Raw genomic sequence first — 21,293 nt, forward strand, 5'->3', positions numbered from 1 at the left:
CCCAGCTGCTCAGGAAGCTGAGGCGGGAGGATTGCTTGAACCCGGGAGGTCAAGGCTGTAGTGAGCCGTGATTAGCACCACTGCATTCCAGCCTGGGCAAGAGAATGAGACACTGTCTCCAAAAAAAAAAAAAAAAAAAAAAAAAGGTAAAAGAAAAGCAAAGCTGACAACAAGCAATTAAGTAAGATCTCCTTGTTAAGCCTCGTATTAAAGGATAGCCTATTAAACAGTAATATAAATTCGTTTGGTCCAAATTTGTAATACAGAAGGATCGTTTTAGACATTTCCATACCAGGGCAACCCAGCCAAATTTTTACTGTGTTGAAATTGACACATTTTGGTAAAATATAGTATAATTCAACCGGGGTGAATTGACATTAAATAGGTAAGCAACAAAGAATCACCTTTTAACACTCTGAAAAGGAAAAGAAATTCAGCTCACACAAGTAATTGTTTTCATCTTCATGCCCTGTAGCTAGCGATTCTTGCATCAGCTAAGAGCAATAAAGCGAAATCAGAAAAGAAAAAAAATTAAAACCTGCACTATTTTTTATCCACATTGCACACTGGATGACTTACGGATAGCATTCATTTTTGTGATTGTACTATTTCTGGTTTGTCTTATTAACGAAAAGCTTCTCAGCTGTCAAGAGAAAGATGAGGTGCTGGAATTACCACCTCACAAATATCCATTGAAACTATATATATGAAGAAGACTAAATATAGCAAAGCTGGAGGGTCTTTACTTCATTTTCTGTTACAAATTGAGAAGTGGAGATGCTGCTCACCACCAGTGATTTACAGAGGGTTTCATTTCAAGATGCCATCATGGGAAGATGCTGTAAATAATTCTAATTATAGTACCATCTGTGTTGGAGGCTCAAAAAAGTTATATCTAACTTGATATAAATGAAGAAGACTGGAGAAAAAAAATCCATGTTTTTACTCTCAGTCATTCGTGGTTTTGGAATGATGGAAACATAAGGTATTTTTTGAAATGTATTGCTTTCCTCTATGATATATCATGTCTGGACATTTAGTTAGGTTAGTTCCTTTATTTTCTAAAATAAGAAAGCTTCATAGTATTTTTTAGGTAAGAGGCTAATTGAAAGCATATTATGTGATACTGCTAGTCAAGTCATTCTCTCTTTTTTTTAAACTAACTTTTATTTTCAGTTCCAGGGTACATGTGCAGGCTTGTTACAGAGGTAAATGTGTGCCATGGTGGTTTGCTGCACAAACCAACCCATCACCTAGGTATTAAGCCCAGCAACCATTTAGGTGTTCTTCCTGATGTTCTACCTCCCCACCTCCCCCAAGCAGGCCCTGGTATCTGTTGCTCCCCTCCATGTGTCCATGTATTCTCATCCTTCAGCTCCCACTTATAATTGAGAGCATGCAGTCTTTCATTTTCTGTTCCTGCATTAGTTCACTGAGGATAATGGCTTCTAGCTCCATCCATGTCCTTGCAAAGGACATGATCTTGTTCCTTTTCATGGCTGCATAGTATTCCATGGTGGATATGTTCCACATTTTCTTTATCCAGCCTACTGTTGATGGGCATTTGGGTTGGTTCCATGTCTTTGCTATTGTGAATAGTGTGACAGTGTACACAAGTGTGCATGCATCTTTATAATAGAATGATTTATATTCCTTTGGGTATATACCCAGTAATGAGATTGCTGGATCAAATGGTATTTCTGAGTCAAGCCATTCTCAATCAACATCAGGAACCTCTGGAATGTCCAAGACTTATACTGGGATATGCTGATTCCCTGAGTGCAGGTGGGACCCAGAATTATGTATATCTTACATGAAACACACAAGTAATATGAGGTAGATGACCTGCAGGTCAAAAGTAGACAAGTACTGCATCAGGTGGCTCCTATGAGGTCTGAACATCACATATGTAAGGAGGAAATGTTTTTTTCCTCTTGTTATCGCAATGGGAAGCACCCCAGTAAGGAGATTTGGCAGAGCCATCTGAGGACTCCCCCAGTCATCAATATTCACAACACCGCTGATCACTTCCTTCTCTTAGAAATGCAACCTTCATTTGGTGTTCAGGACATTACTCTACTGGATTTTTTTTTTTTTTTTTTTTTTGAGACAGTCTCGCTCTGTCACCCAGTCACCCAGGCTGGAGTGCAATGGCATGATCTCGGCTCGCTGCAACCTCTGCCTGCCTGCCTGATTTAAAAGATTCTCCCACCTCGGCCTCCCGAGTGGCTGGCATTACAGGCACCTGCCATCATGCCTGGCTAATTTTTGTATTTTTGTAGAGATGGGGTTTCACCATGTTTGCCAGGCTGGTCTTGAACTCCTGACCTCAGGTGATCCACTCGCCTCGGCCTCCCAAGGTGCTAGGATTAGAGGCGTGAGCCATCACGCCCAGCCTCTACTGGATTTTCATTCAGTTTCAACAGAAGCTATTTTTCAGCCCCATGCTCCATGATCCTTAACATCCCATGATCTCTAGACAGGAGAGTGTTCTGCGTCTGAATTCAGGGGCCCCTCTCTTCTCATCTACACTCACTCTCTAGAGATCGCATCAAGTGTCACAGTTTTAAAAAAATCTTTGTTCTGATAACTTTCAAATTGATGTCTTCAACATAGACTATGCCCCTGAATGCAGATGCAATCATTCAAATATCAATACTCAAAAAAATACATTCCAGTAGCTCCACTTGGAGGTCTCAGAGGCATTCAAAACTAATGTGCCCCAAAGCAAAATCATGATCCCTACGCATAGCCCACCACCAACACACATCCCACCACACATAGCCTACCACTGACACCCCCATCACAGTACATGGGAATTGCTCTTTCCAGTTGCTCTGGCCCCAACCCTGGAAGTCATACATTTATTTTCCACTCACATCCCTTGAGCAAACTGTGTTAGCACTACCTTCAAAGTGTAATGGAAATTTAACTGCCTTTCACCACTTAAATGTCCTGGGCCAAGCCAACATCACCTCTCCCTGATTATTGCCAAGGGCTCACCACTGCCTCCCTAGAGGTTTTTCTGAATACAGCAGTCTGATGATTCTGTACTGCACAGTCCTGAATGTCCTGCAACTCATGCCTCAGTTACCTCCCAGAGCACCTTTCCTTTTATCACCTTCGCCCCTCAGCCCAGCCACACTGGTTCCCACGCTATTTCCTGGAGAGGAAAACTGCGATGCTACTAAGGCTTTTCCTCTCCCTTTGCCTAAACGCTTTCCTTGATGTCTCCACAGCTGGCTCCTTTCCTGCTGCAGGTCTACTAAAGGTGACCCTATTTAAAAAAAATAGCTACATATGCTTTGCTCCATTTACCAAAACAAAACAAAACAAAACAAAACACCATGATTATGCCTTGCTTCATTATTCTCCAAGCCCTTATTACTAACTGTTATGGTAAATACTGAGTGTCAACTGGATTGGATTGAAGGATGCAAAGTGTGGCTCCTGGGTATGTCTGTGAGGATGCTGCCATGGGGATGAATATTTGAGTCATTGGACTGGAAAAGGCAGACCCTCCCTCAATCTGGGTGGGCACCCTTCTAATCAGCTGCCAGTGCAGCCAGAATAAAAGCAGGGAGAAGAACGTGGAAAATTTAGACTGGTTTAGTCTTCTGGCCTACATCTTCCTCCCGTGCCGGACGCTTCCTGCCCTCGAACATCAGACTCCAAGTTCTTCAGCTTTGGGACTTGGACATTTGAACACAGACTGAAGACTGCACTGTCGGCTTCCCTACTTTTGAGGTTTTGGGACTTGGACTGGCTTCGTTGCTCCTTAGCTTGCAGATGGCCTATTGTGAGACCTCATCTTGTGACTGTGTGAGTCAATACTCCTTAGTATATATAAACTCCCCTTTATATATACATCTATCCTATTATTTCTGTCCCTCTAGAGAACCCTGACTAATACACAAACTGACTTATTAGGTACCTTATTTGCTGTCTGCTTCTACTCACAATAGTGAAAACTCCCCTGAGAGGAGCAATGTTTGTCTGTTTTTTCACATCTGTATCTCCAAGGTCCAGAAGAGCATTTAGCCCACAGTATGTCCTCAGTAATGAAGGAAGGACAGTCTTCTCCTAAACGTTAGCTTTGATTTGTAAGGTGATATTTCAGTTTCAGGTTCAAACCCTGTCAATCAGAATTGCTAAATCACAAGATCCTAAAGTGAATTGCAAAATCAAAGGAATGTTCTTCCCAGTTTGAAATAAAATAATTAAAGCAACCCCTCTTCCTCTGGTGTAGGAATCAATCCTTAACCTACAAAAGGGAGTTACCAGCCTTCCTGGGAGGGAACCTAGCTTACAACCGAATCATCACTTCAAGGCAAGAGAAGAATTAAAATGTGAGAAGATAATAATAGCTGTTCGTGTTCTCAGCAATGCACCTGAATGTCTATATGCTGAAAATAAGTAGTCATATGAATTTTGCAGATATTCTAGGCTCATAAGGAAAAGCTCAAAATAATCTCCTCTTCTAAAGAAACCCTTAACATTTAAAAAGGTCACTGAATTTGATCATCTTCTTTAATTTATGTTATTTATTACATCATTTCCTGCCCTGGAAAATTTTTCTTAGATGTTATCATAATAATCTAGAATAACATCATCTATTTTATGAAACATGAAACAACACAATTTAAGAAAACAACATTTGAGAAAATAATGCTTTAAAAGATATGAATTAATAATATTTTCTTTACATTTTCTCAAAAGGAAGGCCCATTTTGAGTTTACAATACCAAAATGGTGTACTTCCATTACCAAGACGAGGTACTCCCATCTCTTTCTCCCCCAAAATAATCACCATAAAATTGTAAAACCAGGTCAGGCATCATGACTCACGCCTGTAATCTCAGTGCTTTGGGAAGCTGAGGCAGGAGGATTGTTTGAGGCCAGGAACTCAAGACCAGCCTAGGCAATAGAGAAAGACCCTGTCTCTACAGAAAAAAAAAAAAAAAAAAAAACCATAAAATTAACTGGGGCATGATGTTGTATGCCTGTTGTCCTAGCTACTCAGGAGGCTGAGGCAGGAGAATTGCTTTAGTCTGAGAGTTCAAGGCTACAGTGAGGTATGACTGCACCAGTGCATTCCAGCCTGGATGAGAGAGTGAGATTCTGGCTCTTAAAAAAATAAGAACAAAAAGAAAACAAAACCAAAAGAAAATGGCAGAGATCACCTGTTTATTGCCGTGATTCTCCCCTGTAAACAAGCCATTCATTCATCCACTTATTCACTATGGGGTTCAGGTGAGACAGGGTCAATCCAGTTTGTCTAATCTGAAGCATTTTAGTCAGTCCTAACAAGTTTCTATATTTAAGCCATTCTCTGCCTTGAGAATTGGTTCCCTACATTATGAAACAAGGTGTATTCATTTGGCTGAATTATACAGAATGTTTTCTTTCATTATGCATGATGTTTTAATTGTTTTAGAATTTTGAAATGTAGTTGGAGATTTCCATGTGAAATTTATATATATGTGTGTGTGTATATATATATGTGTATATACATACACACATATACACACAGACACATACATAGATATACATATGCATAAATAGACAGTGGCTTATGAGAGACAGAGTCAGAGAGGGAAACTCTATACTCTATGTTATTATAAAGCCCTCAGGAATTTTGCAACTTATTTCACGTTTTTTTAACTGATGAGGGTTTTAGGGGTCAGAGAGGTAAAGATATATGTCCAAGGTCATTCACATCATTGATGGCAGAACAAGGAGTGTGAGAACAAAAATGAGAGCAGAAAAATGGGGTTGAAGGTCTAACAATACATACCTCTACGTGCCACACTCTACATATATATTCCACCATCATAATGAGGGACAATATCCCTACAGAATGTAAAAATTCAAAGCCTTTTAATGGGAAAAGTGTCTGTTACAATAGTCTAGTGTAGGCACTGATAGGCTTTTTCTGGAAAGGGCCAGATAGTAAAGATTTTAGGTTTTGTGGACCATATGGTCTCCGTTACAATCACTCAACTCTGCCCTCATAGCTCAAAAGCAGTCACAGACAATATGTAAACAAATGAGTGTGGCTATGTTCCAATAAAACTTTATTTGCAAAACTAGGTTACAGGCCAAATATGGACCCTAGGCCACAGACTGCTCTCCCCTGGTTGGGAGAATTTCAAAAAGTGTGATACCATTAGGTTTAGGAAACTCGACATGAGCACTGTTTATCCCTAATTTTACAAACATACAGTTGTATTTTGTCTATTAAATGTTAACATTGTTGTTCTCATTTTAGAGATGGGGAAATTGAGGATCACAGTTTGATTCACTACTTCAAGAGCAGAGTTTGATTTACTGCCTCTTCAAGTGAGAGGGTGGGAGTCACACCACAAGACCAGTGCTCTCCTCACCCTTCCTCTGAGTCTCAAATCGGGCATTTTCCCCCAGCTCACTTCTCTTTCTGTTTGATGCCAACTCCCTCCTTATAATCTTCACAATTATCTGCAGAAACACACTGCAGAGAGCAAGCACATTTTCAGAGATAACTGAAGTAGGAAGGCTGTATTAGCTCTTTCTACGCTATACAATTAATGTGATTACCAACATAAAATATGCTAAATATTTAGCATGTATACCCAATTTCAGCCTTGGGGAAAAATAGTTCCTTTTATTGATGATCACATGGAACATTTGGATTTCAGAAAGATAAATTTCAGGTTTCGTCACTTAACCTCTTGTGTTTCATGCCACAAACAGGCAAAGTAACAAGCACGAAGGTTTGACACAATGGAAAGACTTTCAGCCTATGTTGGGTAAAGTGACAATAAAGTCACGTATCACCCTTGGAGAAATGCAGGCCTATTATTGCACTGACATGAATCTCATGGGAAAAGACCACTTCTGCTTGTCCCAGCAGAAATGCCATCACTTTTTCTGAGGCAGGCTCCTCTAGGTTTAAGACAACACTATTTGTTAAACACAGGAACCCATGAGGCTACAAAGAGAGCAACGAGTATAGATCATCATAAAGAAACATGCACATGTGCACATGGAGAACAATACCTATTTCAAGAAAATGAATGTTGATTTTACTTATTTCATTTCTACCAATAATGTCTATAGATTAAACTTCATACAGAAATGCATCGTAAGAATACCTCGTAAGGTATACTTGTGGTATATACTTGATGTAACTTTGGTCAAGTGCAGTTATATCTTAAAAACAATAATATAACTATGTCACAAAGTTTTCAACTAAATAGAAGTTTGGTTCTAATAATATTTCAACCTTTTTTTTTTCTTTCCAGACTTGGCAGTTGGGGTAGTGTTCCTTCTCCCTTTAAAAAAAAAAAAAAAAAAAAATCTTAGCAAAGCTGCTGAAGCTACACTGCAGGCAAATTTCCAACTATTAAATAGTTTCAAGACATATGTACAGCCAAGCCTTTTGCCCATTGGAAATGGCACATCCCGAGCAGCTGTAGAACAGAGTAAAAAGTCATGGGTCCCCACGGGGCAACAGGGAACTTTATTACCATCAGTGATGTCTGCTGTAGTTTTACTGACACTCTGTAATGCATGCATGGAATAACATCCAGTGTGATACTTATATGCTGTGAAAACAATGCTGTCTGCTTCCTTTTCCTTTGTAATGTATCCTATGCACATGGGAAAATAAGGAGAAAAAGATGGATGAAGGACTTGGAATTTGGAGGGAAATGAATGTAACAACCAGAAGATAATATGCTAGGTTAAGGATAATTTAAGTTGGATTTTTATGTTTCTTCATAAGATCCCTTAAAAGTGTGTTATTTTGTAGTGTCAAATTGATATTGACTAATTTCAAATGAACAAACATATACTTGCCCGCTTTTGGCAACATATCGAAAAAATGAATTTGGATTTTGCCTTACACTATCCACAAAATCAGAACTCTTCCTTCTTTTACTACCCATATTGACACACAGATGTAGTCACAGTAGCCAGAAACAAACACGTCATTTCCCAAATTCAGCAAACTGGTAAATACTATTTTGTAATAGGTAGTAGCTACTTAGCAATATATATTTCCAATGCTAAGCATGCAATATTTTGTATTTTTGTATTTTGCAATTTTGTATTTTAAAATAACTATTTTTACTCATTTGATACATATCAGCAATATCAAGGAAAAGTTAAACACCAATTTACTGAAAAAGATAAGCAACTGCAACATGGAACCCAAAGGTATTTTTATATTTGTAACCCTGACTCCAAATTGGCCATTCCCGAAATCTGGGCTCTCTGTTGGTTAGACATTAGTGGTCTTCTCATTCCAAGAAGTGGACAATAACGTAAAGCTTCTCAGATTTTGGGAAATGAGAGAGGTGAAAATAAAAAACTAGAAAGGGATGCCTGTGTCTGATTATTAACTTTGTACCATAGAGGAAGAAGCTTAGGAATATTTAGTAATGTGGGAATTCCTTTTATGATTTCACCACATTTTATTCATGAAACTATTAATATATTTATTTTAAACCATAATTCAAAATGTATTAGATCCACTCTAACAGGAATCACGCTGATGTCGAGTTAAACAAGAGGTAAACAACAGATGTTTTCAGGGTCCCGCCCTGACTTTCTTGTGCTATGCTGTTTCAGGGCACATCAGCTCAACTTCTGAATGCCCTCCCACACCTCCTCACCTAAGGTTGTGTCTGGGCTCAGAGCAAGCTCTGCCAGCATGCAGACCAGATACGCTAGGAACAGCTGCAGACAAAGACTGACTTAACACCCTTAACCCCCCTCCAGCGAGGAGTTCTGAGGTGTGTGTGCTTCACGCTAGCTCCCTGAGTGCCCAGTGGAGAGGAAGCTTAGGTTGCCTATGGTAAATAATTCGCCCTTTATTGTATTCTTTCTACACCCTGTCCTACTTCCCTTCTTACCTACCACATTCCTGGATCACTTCCTAAGTAAACTGCTCACACTCAAAGCCTTCACTTGGATCAGGTTCTGAAGGTGTCTGATCTTTGATGGGCAATCTCTATTTGTTGAAATTTGTGTTTCAAAGCAGCAAATATCAACTTATGTAGGAATATGAAGACATATCAACATCTTGTACCCAGAGGTTTCATGTTGTTTGTTCCAAATGGAATGGGATAGAAAAGTTTAGGCAGACCCCCGGGAGTGACCTGTGAAGGTAACTTACTATGTGCAAAGATGCAGTCCCATATTCTAAATAAAGCAACACAAAGTAGAAATGAGCACTAGGCATTCATCGATTAAACTGTTATTCATTTTTAATTTCAAAGCCAATTTCCCATCTCAAGTACCAGGAGGAAATACAGTATAGACAATTTAAGTAGGGAAATATAAAAATTATCCCAAACGCTAACAAAAATTAATGATTTTGCCCATCCTATATTTATGCATTTTTTCTGGAAGAGGTAAGAGTTAGCAATAAAAACATTCAGAACTGGTATTCACCAGGAAAACAAAAAGCATGAAACTAATTTACTGATCTATGAATAACTTAGGGTTTTCCATAAAAATAGATATGTTGAGTTAGGTCTAAGTTATGGGAAAATAAATGACTTAAGAAGAAATTAAATAGTAGCCAATCCATTTTGCCAAACATGGACTAATTTTGTATATAAAGAAGATAAGGACAAGAAATTTGGCTTTTCCATGAAAATCAGCTTTATAGTCCATGAATCCTATGCAGTGAGCCTAAACTAACTGGAACTCATTTTATCTATTTTTGCTGTTTAATTTTACTTTTATTTGCTGAGATATTCATGGTAGATGAAAAAAAATAAAAACCCTTCCTGTTTTCCTTGACCCAGCCTTAAGTTATCAACACTGTCTCTCTACCCAAACCAAATACAATAGATAATTGCTTACTTCTTGCACAGACTACTACCTTGGAAGTGGTGACTGTTTTTTATAAGTAATTTTAAACCACCGGAAGACTGGCACACTTTCAATTCTGGAGCAAACAGGGATAAATCGGCATTTACTGAATGAAAATGCACCATTTTTTGAAACACCGCGGTCATTGCAGTTATTATTAAAATGTTGTTCTATCTCTCACTTTGACAAATACACCTGATAGGGTTTGGCTGTGTCCCCACCGAAATCTAAACTTGAATTGTATCTCCTAGAATTCCCACAAGTTGTGGGAGGGACCCAGGGGGAAGTAATTGAATCACGGGGACGGGTCTTTCTCGTGCTATTCTTGTGATAGTGAGTAAGTCTCATGAGATCTGATGGGTTTATCAGGGGTTTCTGTTTTTGCTTCTTCCTTATTTTCTCTTGCTGCTACCATGTAAGAAGAGCCTTTCGCCTCCCACCGCGATTCTGAGGCCTCCCCAGCCATGTGGAACTCTAAGTTCAATTAAGCCTTTTTGTTCCCAGTTTTGGGTATGTCTTTATCAGCAGCATGAAAACAGACTAATACGACACCCAAAATTTACATTTCCATATGTCTCAATTTGAGATGCATCCCAAATGTTAGTTCTTACAGTCTTACAAACCAAAAATGTAAGCACTGAATTCATAGTGGATTCCATTATATTTTCAGTAAAGATGCACCACAGAATTATGGGAGTTTAACAAATCAGTAAAACGGTGGAAGACAAACCCTCCAGGATATGTATAAAGGAGACTTAAACAGTACGTTAACAAGATGCTGCCACATCTTTCCCTACCTTCCTCAAGCTCATCAAAAGTAGAAAAGACCCTCACTGGGAAAAAATGTCTGTAACAACTTTTTTGAAATATATAATTTCCATACCATAAAATTCTCTCATCTTAAGTGCTCACTGACATTCTTGTATTTACTGTGTTGTGTAACCGTCACCATCACTGGGTTCTAAAATGAGTCCGTCAACCCAAAAAGATTGATCCTTCATCCCTTACTGAGAAAATTTAAAGGTAGAAACAACATTTTCTGTCTTACCTTCTCTTTTTATTACTCATGTTTCATTTCTTCATATATTGAACAAGGATTTGCTGAGCAGCTACTATGTGTCAGGTACTGTTCTAGGCAGTGGAAATAATAAGTAAAAAAGAAAACATACCTGCTCTTATGAAACACAGAAAGAGACACACACATTCATCCTGATTGGATGCAAGGAGAAACCGTGGACAAGATGAATAAGCAAAATACTAAGGCAGGATAGACAGTCTTAACAGAAAATAAAAACAAAAATACAACATGGACGACATGGATCTGTTTGCTTGTTTGTTTATACATATGAGTAGCATGGCTAAAGACGGTTTTGCTGGAAAAGAGATACTTGTATAAAGGAGGTGAGCCAGCCAGCTTTTCAACAATCTGAAGGAAGAACATTTCCCCAGTCCAGGACCAGGTAAATGCCAATATCCTGAAGCAAGGGAAAGAATATAGTATTCAGAGAACACAGAAGAGCCTAGCGGGTTGAGCAGGAAAACAGGGAGGGTAGCGATGAAGTCTAAGAGGAAGGAGAAAGGGGGGTCAACTGGCTCTTAAAATCCATTGTAAAGAACATGGCTTCTACTCTGAGTCAGGTGGGGGAAGCTGCTTGGACACGTTGAGCAAAAAACTGACGGGAAGTGGCTCAGATTTTAGTAGGATCACTCAGGTTGCTGTGTTGAGAGAACACTAAAAAGGAGGGGATCCAGAAGTAGAAATCGGGAAGCCGGGATGACAGGCCAGGGTGTGAAACCCAGGATCCGGAAGTGAGGATCCGGAAGTGGGGATCCGAAAGCAGGAATGAGGGGCCAGGATCCGTAAACAGGACTCCAGAAGCCTTAAGGCAGAAGCCAGGAGGCAGAAGTGGGGATGTGATTGGGAAGCCAATACAATTCCCAGTTAAAGACAGAACTGAGCTGATTAGGGGAAACACAGGGAAAGGTGAATCAAGGCAGATCTGAGGATTTGCAGTAGCTTGCAGAAAATGTTTAGAATCGAGAATGACTGCAGGCCTCTTTTGCCACAAACTGCTGCAAGAGCAGCATTGCCGATTACTCAAATGGAGGTTATTGAGAGAAACAGTGCTTAAGGGGAAAGTCCTTAATTTCCTTGGGGATGCTTGTATTTCCAGAAAGAGAGTAATCATTTATCGATCACTGTGACTGCTATACTTTTGGCCTTTTTTTTTTTTTTTTCCCAAATAGGCTTTTCTAAGGAATAGATTAAGTACCAAGCTGCAGGATACTCCCACTCTATAGGACTGCAGTTCAGATAAATGGGTAATAAAAGAGGCAAAAGACACAGAATTAACTTTATTTCTATCTTTACATTTTCCCTGTAAGTCATGAAGGATTTTACTGGGGTGATGGGCTCATTCTAAAACTAGATGATGGTGATGGTTGTACAACTCAGTAAATACGAAAAATTATTTAACTGTACACTTAAAATAAGTGATTTTTATGGCATAGAAATCATGTTTCAATGAAGTTCTTTAAAACATTTTTCCCAGTGAGTCTCTTTTCAACATTTGGTGAGAATGAGAAAAGTGTGGAAAGATGTCCCACCTTGTTAGTGATTAAGTCTGCTTTAGAGATGTCATAGAAGGAATGTCTACCGCCTTTTGGCTGATATGTTAAACTCCCGTCATTCTGGGACTCATCTTCACTGAAAATATAATGGAATCTTCCACAAATTCTGTACAGACATTTTTGGTTTGTAAAATTGCAAGAACTAAAGTTTGGGATGCTCCTCACAATAAGACATATGGAAGTGTGAATTTTGGGTGTATTTGTAACAGTGACAGAACAACATTTTAATGAAAACTGCAATAGTTGCATTTTCATTCAATAAAAGTCCACTTAAATTTGGGAGATGCAGCTTCCATTCTAGATTATTAAGTTGCTCCGATATATTAGGAAGTGTCAGGACAGCTTGGCCTTCCTACTTTCAGTTAGCACCCTCATGACCCTGGGGCTGCCAAAGGATCTCTCTCCAGATCCTGAGGATCTTGTGATAGCAAGGCTCTGTAACAATCATGGGAGCAAAACTACCTTGCTCACCTCCACTAGGCAGGAGGTGCCACTGCAACTCTTACAGGAAATTAATTCAGCATCTGTCTCTAGAGGCTGAGAACCACTTCTGTCTAATGTCTGATTTTGCAGTCTTATTCACAGAGCACCAGCCCAAATCCTGCAGGCAACTGAACAGATGGTAACACATTTTGACCAGAACATGTCTGGATCACATTTGAACCATGAAACTCAAGGTGAAGCATTCTGAGGCTTTTTATTGATCACTACACCTCCTAACCCACAATTAATTATTTATTTCACTTGCCTCTCTAATTTTTCAAATCAGTTGGAGACAGAGTCTTAAGACAAGGTTTGATGTCTTTATTTACAATTTCACTTTAAAGTTTGTTTAGTTCATGAATTTGCCTCCCTGGGGAGAAAAAAAAAATACCTTTTTTTTTTTTTTTTTTAAAAGAGGCTTTTAAATGTAAAGGGTTACATTATTCATTAATGTCATAATAAATAAATTTATTTAAAATAAAATAAATTTAAATTAGCTTCTGTGTAAGAAGATAACTTGTGATTAGTAAGAGAACAATGTAACTAATCTGTATTTATGAAACCAGATCCTTATAATTAGTGAAGCAGATGTCTAATTAATTTGGAAGGTACACAGCCATATGGACACAACTAGAAAAATAAACCTGAAGATATTATTAATAGCTGGTCAAATTATGTCCTTCAACCATCACAGATCAACCACGAATGTAGCATACTGTTCATCTGATTCCACAGAGGTTTTAAAATATTGATGCAGTCAGAACTGAACAAAATTATAGCAATGATTAAATGACTCAGGCGGGGTTTAAATTCTAGATGTTATGAAGCAAAGGTAGGAGTCAAATTCACTTTCAACTTAACAATCATTTCAAGAAAGGCTATTTTGTCTAGAATAGCTAAAATTCAGTTGAAACTAGGCCGCATAAAACTTAGAAACTAGGCCTCATAAAAAAAGAACTTAAAAAAATTAACACCAGGTGGCTCTGGATAGGGTCCCACCCTGCCTCGATAGGGTCCCACCCTGATAGGGTCCCACCCTGCCAATTCCAGGAAACAACCTCATGGGGTCCCACCCTGCCAATTCCGGGGGTCCCACCCTGCCTCGAAGTTCCCGGAATCAACAACTCCAGGAAAAAAACCTCATAAGGTCCTGCTCTAACCAATTAGAACAAGACACCTTGCTCAGGCCATAGACAGACCCAATTACCACGCGCCTAAAGCTTTGTTTGAATTTCGCGCCCTAAGCTGTGTTTGAACTTGTGTTTGCCTATATAAACAGCCTGTAACAAGCAGTCGGGGTCCCAGGGCCAACTTAGAGCTTGGGACCCTAGCGCGCTAGTAATAAATAACTCTCTGCTGTGAATCTCGTGTCGGTGATCCTTCGCGGCGACCCCTGCCCAGGAGGGAATCGACAGTTCGGTTCCAACACAGTGTTTCTCTTTGAAAATCAATTGAATGGTGCTCGATACAGAATATCTTAAAGCAAAAACTCAACAGATGTTGATAATGAAAACCCCTTGCCACTTCAAAGTTTAAAAAAACTCCCTTATGTTATCTTCTATGAGATACTGCAGGTAAAATTCCAATTTTGTCCTTAACCATAAATGTACATGGTACCTTCAAACACATCTGGTCCCGTTCTCTAAAACAGCAAAGCCACCTGTTGACTAACTATAAATATGAACATAGAGACAGTGAATCTGCATTCCATGTGTGCCTGGGAGCAAGGATAGTATTCTGTGTCTGGGAAGAAAAGGAGGGCTGACCTTTGGAAGAACGGAAGTGTTTGCTGGGGGCAGTGAAGCCTCGAGTTCCATGCACATTCACAGCAGCCACTCGAAACTGGTACCATCGGCTGGGTCTTATGTCAGTCAGTTGAACTCGCTCATCTGTGGTCTGAAGGGACATGTCACAGAGCACAGGAAACATGTCATTTTTTTATTCCAATATGTTGGTTGGATCTGTTTTAAAAAATACACTAACCCATCAGCCAATGCAACTCAGTCTATCTTCCTCCTGATAAGAGGGGCTTCTCATGCCCAGTTAGGAAGAGAGCTGTCAGGGAACAAGGAACCACTGATATTTCACCCCAAAGAATTAAACATCTCTTGAAGTCAAAACATTATGACAAGAGCTTGGGCTATTTTAAAATCTGGTGACTAATTACAGCATTTGAGATATTCAATCAATAGAGAATATTGATGTGTAGTAATTGTTACATTACAGCAAGAAGATGAAGTCATTTTCAGATTATAGAAAGAAAATTTCTTTTTAACTCACATGCCAAATGTAACAGTAAAATAGGTATAACAACTCACATGCAACCCACTAGCAATTTCTGGAAGTAAATTATAACCCAAGCCACTGTTTAAAAATCTCTGGAGTAAATCACATAACATCTACGAAGAACCACTCCTGATCTAAAAGGGCGAGATGTGTTAGCATATATTTGTTCAATAAAATGCCCAAAAGGAAAAAAATAGACACTGAGGAAGACCAGAAGGTTTTGCTGTCTCTAGTGCTACAATTTTAAGATGTCAAATAACTTTGACAGTCTTCATACTACATATCTGCTTTCAACAATGCTCTGTGTTTTGTTTCTATTGGTAGATTGGAAAACCTTTGCCCTGAATTCCAAGAAATAACCATCTACGGTCTATGCCCTCATCTATATCAGGTGCCAAACTCAACTTGGATCTGTGGATGAAACTAAGGAAACAGGATTGGATTTGAACACTCCCAAACTTCAGTTTATAATAACTGAGGTTATAATAACCTCAGCTTAAAATAACTTAATGTGAAAATGACTGTCATGTTTACATCAATATCTACAAGAAGCTGAACATTTCTGAGATCAAAGGAAGAATATGAACTCTTACATGTGGCTTTCTACCTGATTTGGCAGACTTTGAGAAAACACTTTCACCTTTGTCATTTAGAGTTTCAGCTGTGAATTTAAAAAGCTTAAAGTCAGCGTGGTATCCACAGCGTTTAGCAGAGAAGGAAGTATTACATGTAGCATTAACAGGAAAAAATAATACCAACAACAATAATAAAATAGCTTTTCACTTTCCAAAAATCTTTTGGAGATAAAAGAGATGATATTATTGTCAGTTACTTTCATAAATCTTTATGTAATTTGGAAAAATTACAAACGAATCTGTGCCATGATTTATGAAAGCATGCCGTGTAAATCAAATGGAATTTCAGGCTGTATTCTGAGTAGCTTTATGTTTTACTGAAGCAAATTTTTTTTTATATAAAATATAGGTATAGAATAGAATTACTAAATTTATTTGCTCAGTTTTTTGTTTTCTTTTTTTCTAATTTAATGTTGTATTTTTACATCAAACTTCTTATTTATTTTGGGGTCTTTACATTGTTTTATTTTAGTGCTTAACCCCTTTGAGATACTGCTATTCAGAAGATATTCTTCTTCCAAACACCTAAATATTGACATTTATTTTACATTTACTGAAAAAAAAAAAATAGGAATCTAGTCCTTGGAAAAAATGATCTAATCAACATAAGGTGAGATTTTTTTCCTATAGACATAGATGTGGAGAAGGCGTTTTAGTTGTCTAAAGGCATGAAACAGTTTCATATTCACATTCAGAATCTGTTACTTTTTATATCCATGTAGGGTCTTTTTTTGTGTTGGGGGGTGGTTGCAGCTGGTAGTGGATTTAACAGCTCTTAAAAAGAAAGAAAATATTTTGCTTTTCTCATCAACAAGACAGAAGAGGAGGAAGCACTCTCTGGGAGTGTTGCCATGCAGGTGGTGTATCAGTTTTTAAGTTGACTAAGACAAAGAAGAAAGCACTTAGTGAAGATTTATGGGCTGCTGGCTATGTCCCACTAAGTAATTTTGTGATACAAATCTTATCCCATGCTCCTAAAGTCTGTGGGTGGAATAAAGGTGTAAATGCAGGAGAAACAGAAGAGAAGGCATTTAGATTGTTAAATGTCAAATTAGTCCTCATAATGTTGCATTTCCCCTACTCTAGTTGGCTTTGAGTTTAGCCGAAGAAAATGTAGTTCTTGGAGAAAATACATGTGAATAATCAGGTTATAAAATTAACACCCTTCCATGTGTATTTGAACAAATTAAGCCAATGGTCCAGTTTCTGAGCACATTTGTTTGTATCTATGAACCTCATCCTCTCTTTAGAAGACCCCTATGATGTTCATTTCATATCTGAGTAAGTAATTTCTGTAGTCAAGCTATTTTGAGGCATAGCAAATTAATTGTATGTGCATATGTATGTAGCAGACACTACCTCCAGGATGAAAATCAAAGTCTATATGAGGTTCTTACCTGGGCCACTGTCTGCCAATGAGTGGCATCATCTTCGCTAGGATGGATTCCGTAATTCCATCTTCTTTGTACCACGTAGATCACAGGCTCAATAGAAATATTGAATTTCGAGGACCACTTAACCTCCAGCTGTCCAGACTGCAGTTCTGTAAATCGTAACTCTTTTCTGGGCTTCAGGGGGACACCTGAAATAGGACCGTATCAATTAAAACAATCTGCGTGTGACTCAAATTGAAGTAAAAGTTGAGGAAGAACAAATATGGAAGAGATGAATCTGAACTGATGACAGCTGAGATTTCCTTTCACAAAAGTGGCCTCTCCATACAGGGTTTCACATCTGAAGTCTTCTGACACTCAGTTCATCAGTTCAGCTATTTGCTCCTTTTTCTTTTAACTTGCCTTGTTTTGTTTTGTTTTGTTTTTAATAAGACAGTCTAAATTGATTCCTGATTCTGAACAAGTGGCTTATTCCCTAGTAATCTCTAGAGCAATCATTTTATGTGCATTCTTGTGAATAAATCATGTTACAAGGTTGTTTCACTTGAGGTTAACATGGAATTCACACTAGGAGATCATTATAAAGAGTTTCAAGTCATTTTCCCATTTTTTATCATGCTCTGTGTCTATTGACATGTTCTAACGTCATTATAACACGGTTTCCAGATTTGATCTTCCTTCTTTCTTAAGGAGTTTTCCATTTAAGGAAAACACTGCAAAGCAAAATCTCTTCATGTGAAATCTCCTAAGAGTGATTTCCAAAGTTCAAGTCTTTTGGATTCCCCAATCGATTGCTCAAGCACTCCCCTATAGACTTAATGGCTTAACATTGGAAAATAATGAATTTATTATGTTTGGTTTTGGCATGAGTGAGTGCGCTGCTTCAAAAGTTTCTCACAGGTGTTTCATTTTAAAGTAGTTAATCATTCTGATTTGTTTCTCGCCTTCTGTACATGCAAGTTGTCTGGCAACTGATATATTGAAGAACCACAGTTCAAAATAGCAGGCATTTCAAAAAGGGAATTTGTAAAGAAATTTGTAATACTAATAGAATATGCAAAACTAACTGAAGGAAACAGAATCTATGGCTCCATGATGGTGAATGCCATCAACACCAAGAACACCAATTACCATTAATATCATTTTCTGTCCACAATTTGCTGAAAGCATTGAAAACTCATTTCAAACGCTAGTTAAGAATGCTCTATTTCTTCTTCCATTTTGTAAGTTTAAACACAGAAGAAACTGGAAAATGTGCAAACACCAAATGCAAATAAGGTTTGATGCATGTTGACATGCTTGAATTTCAACTCCTATTTCATTTTGATCTTAATTCGTGGTAAGTCTTGTTTAAGAAAATTTTAAAGTCATCAAAGATTTGGATGGATGGAATTGAATAATTTTTTAAAGCATATTTATATATGGTCAAAAGTCATTAATCTAAAAAAAACTACTTTCTGGAGAAAATGTTGACTGTACCTATTGCAGTCTCCTTTATTACTGGTGGGTCATGGCTGAGGAGTGACCTCTAGTTTACAATAAATTTGTCTCACCTAATCCTTACTGTGAGTTTCTGAAGTGGGTAAAGGGTTAATTATCTACATGTTGAATAGGAGATAATTGTGTCTAAGGAAGACTAAATTAGTTGCCTGGGGCTACAATCTGATCTCAGGTTTCTCTCTGAATTATCTGCTTCCTTCTACATTTCATATTAGAAAAGGCCACATAGAGAGATAGAGAAAAGAGGTGGTTTTGACAGATATGCAAATCCCTTGGACATTCTTATTCTAAGATGCTCAGCTTTCCTGGTGGATCTGGAACTTCACCAAGTCAGTCTTTGACTCCTGTTCTGCCAGACATGCATTTATTTCAAGCTTGTATCATAAACTTTTCATCTCAGTGCATAACCATAGCAATGGGGGTACCTTGACTTGGATGATTAGCATATTGCTGCTAAGCAAATGTTTTTCCAGTCTATCTCTAATCCCTGGCTAAGCTGCAGACCATCTTTTCCACCTGCCTGCTGAATTTCTCTGTCCTAGATATGTCCCTTCTCCTGCGATATCTACCTTTATGACAACTTTATTCTTTAGGATGTCTAAGGGATCTTAGAACCTTTTTGATTTGTTCTTGCAGCTAACAACATTTAGTTGTCTTACTGCTTAGTACATTTTCAAGAATTATCAAATCATTCTGTCTCCATGATGGCCACCTGACTTTACTCCCTTCCTTGTTCCGACCTTTCAACCTATTTCCCTGAATCTCAATCTCTTTTTCTAATGTCCCCTTATTGGTACTTTGTGGTTATTTTTCTAAAGTAGAAGCGAAGTTCTCTCCTTCAGCTTCCCAAACTCTTTAATTGCATCCCATTTTCTCTAGAATGAAGGGAAACTTATTGGCATCCCCCTCAAGGCATCCTTCTTCATAATGGCTACCATTTATTTGTCAGTCTATCTCCTGGTACATCTTTAGTTTTTGTCACAGATATTATCTTTAAGCCCAGCTTTCCTACAAACACACTGCCAGGTACTTAATAATACCATGGCCTGTTTATTTTATTATTATTTTTCACTCTGAAATGTCTTGCCTTCTGTTTTCTAACTGTAGACCCTTGAATACTTCCAGGCTCGGACCAAATGCCATCCCTCTGTGACACTTCCCCTAAACCTCCCAATTGGAAATAAAGGCTTTATTATTTTGCCCCCCTTCAATGTTGAGCCTGTAACTGTCAAGACATGCATTTAACTGCCTCTTGCTGCAGCAAACTCATTTAATGATGCCTGTCTTCCCATTGAGCCACAGCCCCCAGAGGTCAAAAACCATGTCTCCTTCATTCCCGCACCTCACAATGTCCCAGAAGAGAACATTCTGCAATAGCAAATATTCAATGAACAGTCAATGTTTGCTGAATGAATAGCCAAACCCACTTTCTTATTCTTCACTCAAGAATATATCTGTGGAAATAAGAGACTAGGGCAACATTTATGCAAACCATAGCAACAATGGTAATCCCTACTCTGCTTGAAAGTCACCTAGGGCAGGGTGAAGATTTATCATAGATATTCTGTACTGCCATCTTTATCATACATTGTTTCAAGCAACTCACATCTCTTTTCCAGCATGGGTTTATTACTCACATGAACATTCACTCTGTTTTTTAAAAAGGTAAATACCAGAAAATAAAGCAATGCCAAAACGTTTACAAGATAGAACTTTTTATTACATTGACCATAGGACTTTCCCATTAAAAAGAAAAAAAAAAAAAGACCAATTCCTGATGGGATAGAAATTCCAAAGTTAATTGATTTTAATAGAAGCAGCTCTGTATGTTTTGTGTCAAGTAAAAAGTCACAAAAATTTGTTCAGAGTGATGAAAAAACAATCTCAACAAGGTGATCATTTAGTATCATTCTTGCATTGAAGGCTGGCCTGCGTATGCCAGACAAATAGTTCTACCGAAGGGGATAAGGCAAGAGAGAGCAGTCGCAGAGGACATTTCATGATTTACTTGATTCCTTGGTGCATAGTAAAAAAAAAATGATGACTAATTCTTCAAACCCATAGAGCGCATTCTCCGAGACTTCTAAATCTACCTTTTTCTTTGGCTTTCCAGTGTATAATCTTTTGGAGTAACTACAGCTACAGTAAATAGCCTCCTAAGTAACCTGAACTCACCAGAAGCCAATCCAAGCAACCCAGTCCCCTCTCTGTAAGGTTTTAATCTTGAGTAGCATTCAAGGACCAACAGCCTTAATCAAATGTAATGAGCATCAGGGTGGTGTCAGTTCAAATTTCTTCATTTAAAAATCTCTTTAATTATGATGAAGCATGACCCTGCAATTTGCATGTTAAGAAATGGTCCATCTGCTTTCCATTAAAGTCAGTTGGCTCCTTTGATTGGAAGTAACTCCAGCACTCTACTGTAATTGTGTGCAGATGGGGCTCAGCCCCGCTCAAGACCTCCAGCCCTCACTGCCGGTGCGCACAGTCCTCACTGGCT

The 21,293-nt window shown here is 38.4% G+C and overlaps 1 protein-coding gene across 2 annotated transcripts in view; it reads right to left on the reverse strand.

Annotated features, from left to right (window-relative positions):
• ANOS1 (anosmin 1) overlaps positions 1–21,293 on the reverse strand; it is a 214,002-nt gene that overhangs the window by 42,423 nt on the left and 150,286 nt on the right. For both annotated transcript variants that reach the window (XM_015126912.3, XM_077988081.1), the window contains exons 5-6: positions 17,297–17,481; positions 14,745–14,874 (exon numbers count right to left, since the gene is read on the reverse strand). In XM_015126912.3, coding sequence (XP_014982398.3) covers positions 14,745–14,874; positions 17,297–17,481 — 315 coding nt within the window. The remainder of the gene's footprint in view (positions 1–14,744; positions 14,875–17,296; positions 17,482–21,293) is intronic.

Source organism: Macaca mulatta, chromosome X, assembly GCF_049350105.2.
Source record: "Macaca mulatta isolate MMU2019108-1 chromosome X, T2T-MMU8v2.0, whole genome shotgun sequence".
Classification (NCBI taxonomy): domain Eukaryota; kingdom Metazoa; phylum Chordata; class Mammalia; order Primates; family Cercopithecidae; genus Macaca; species Macaca mulatta.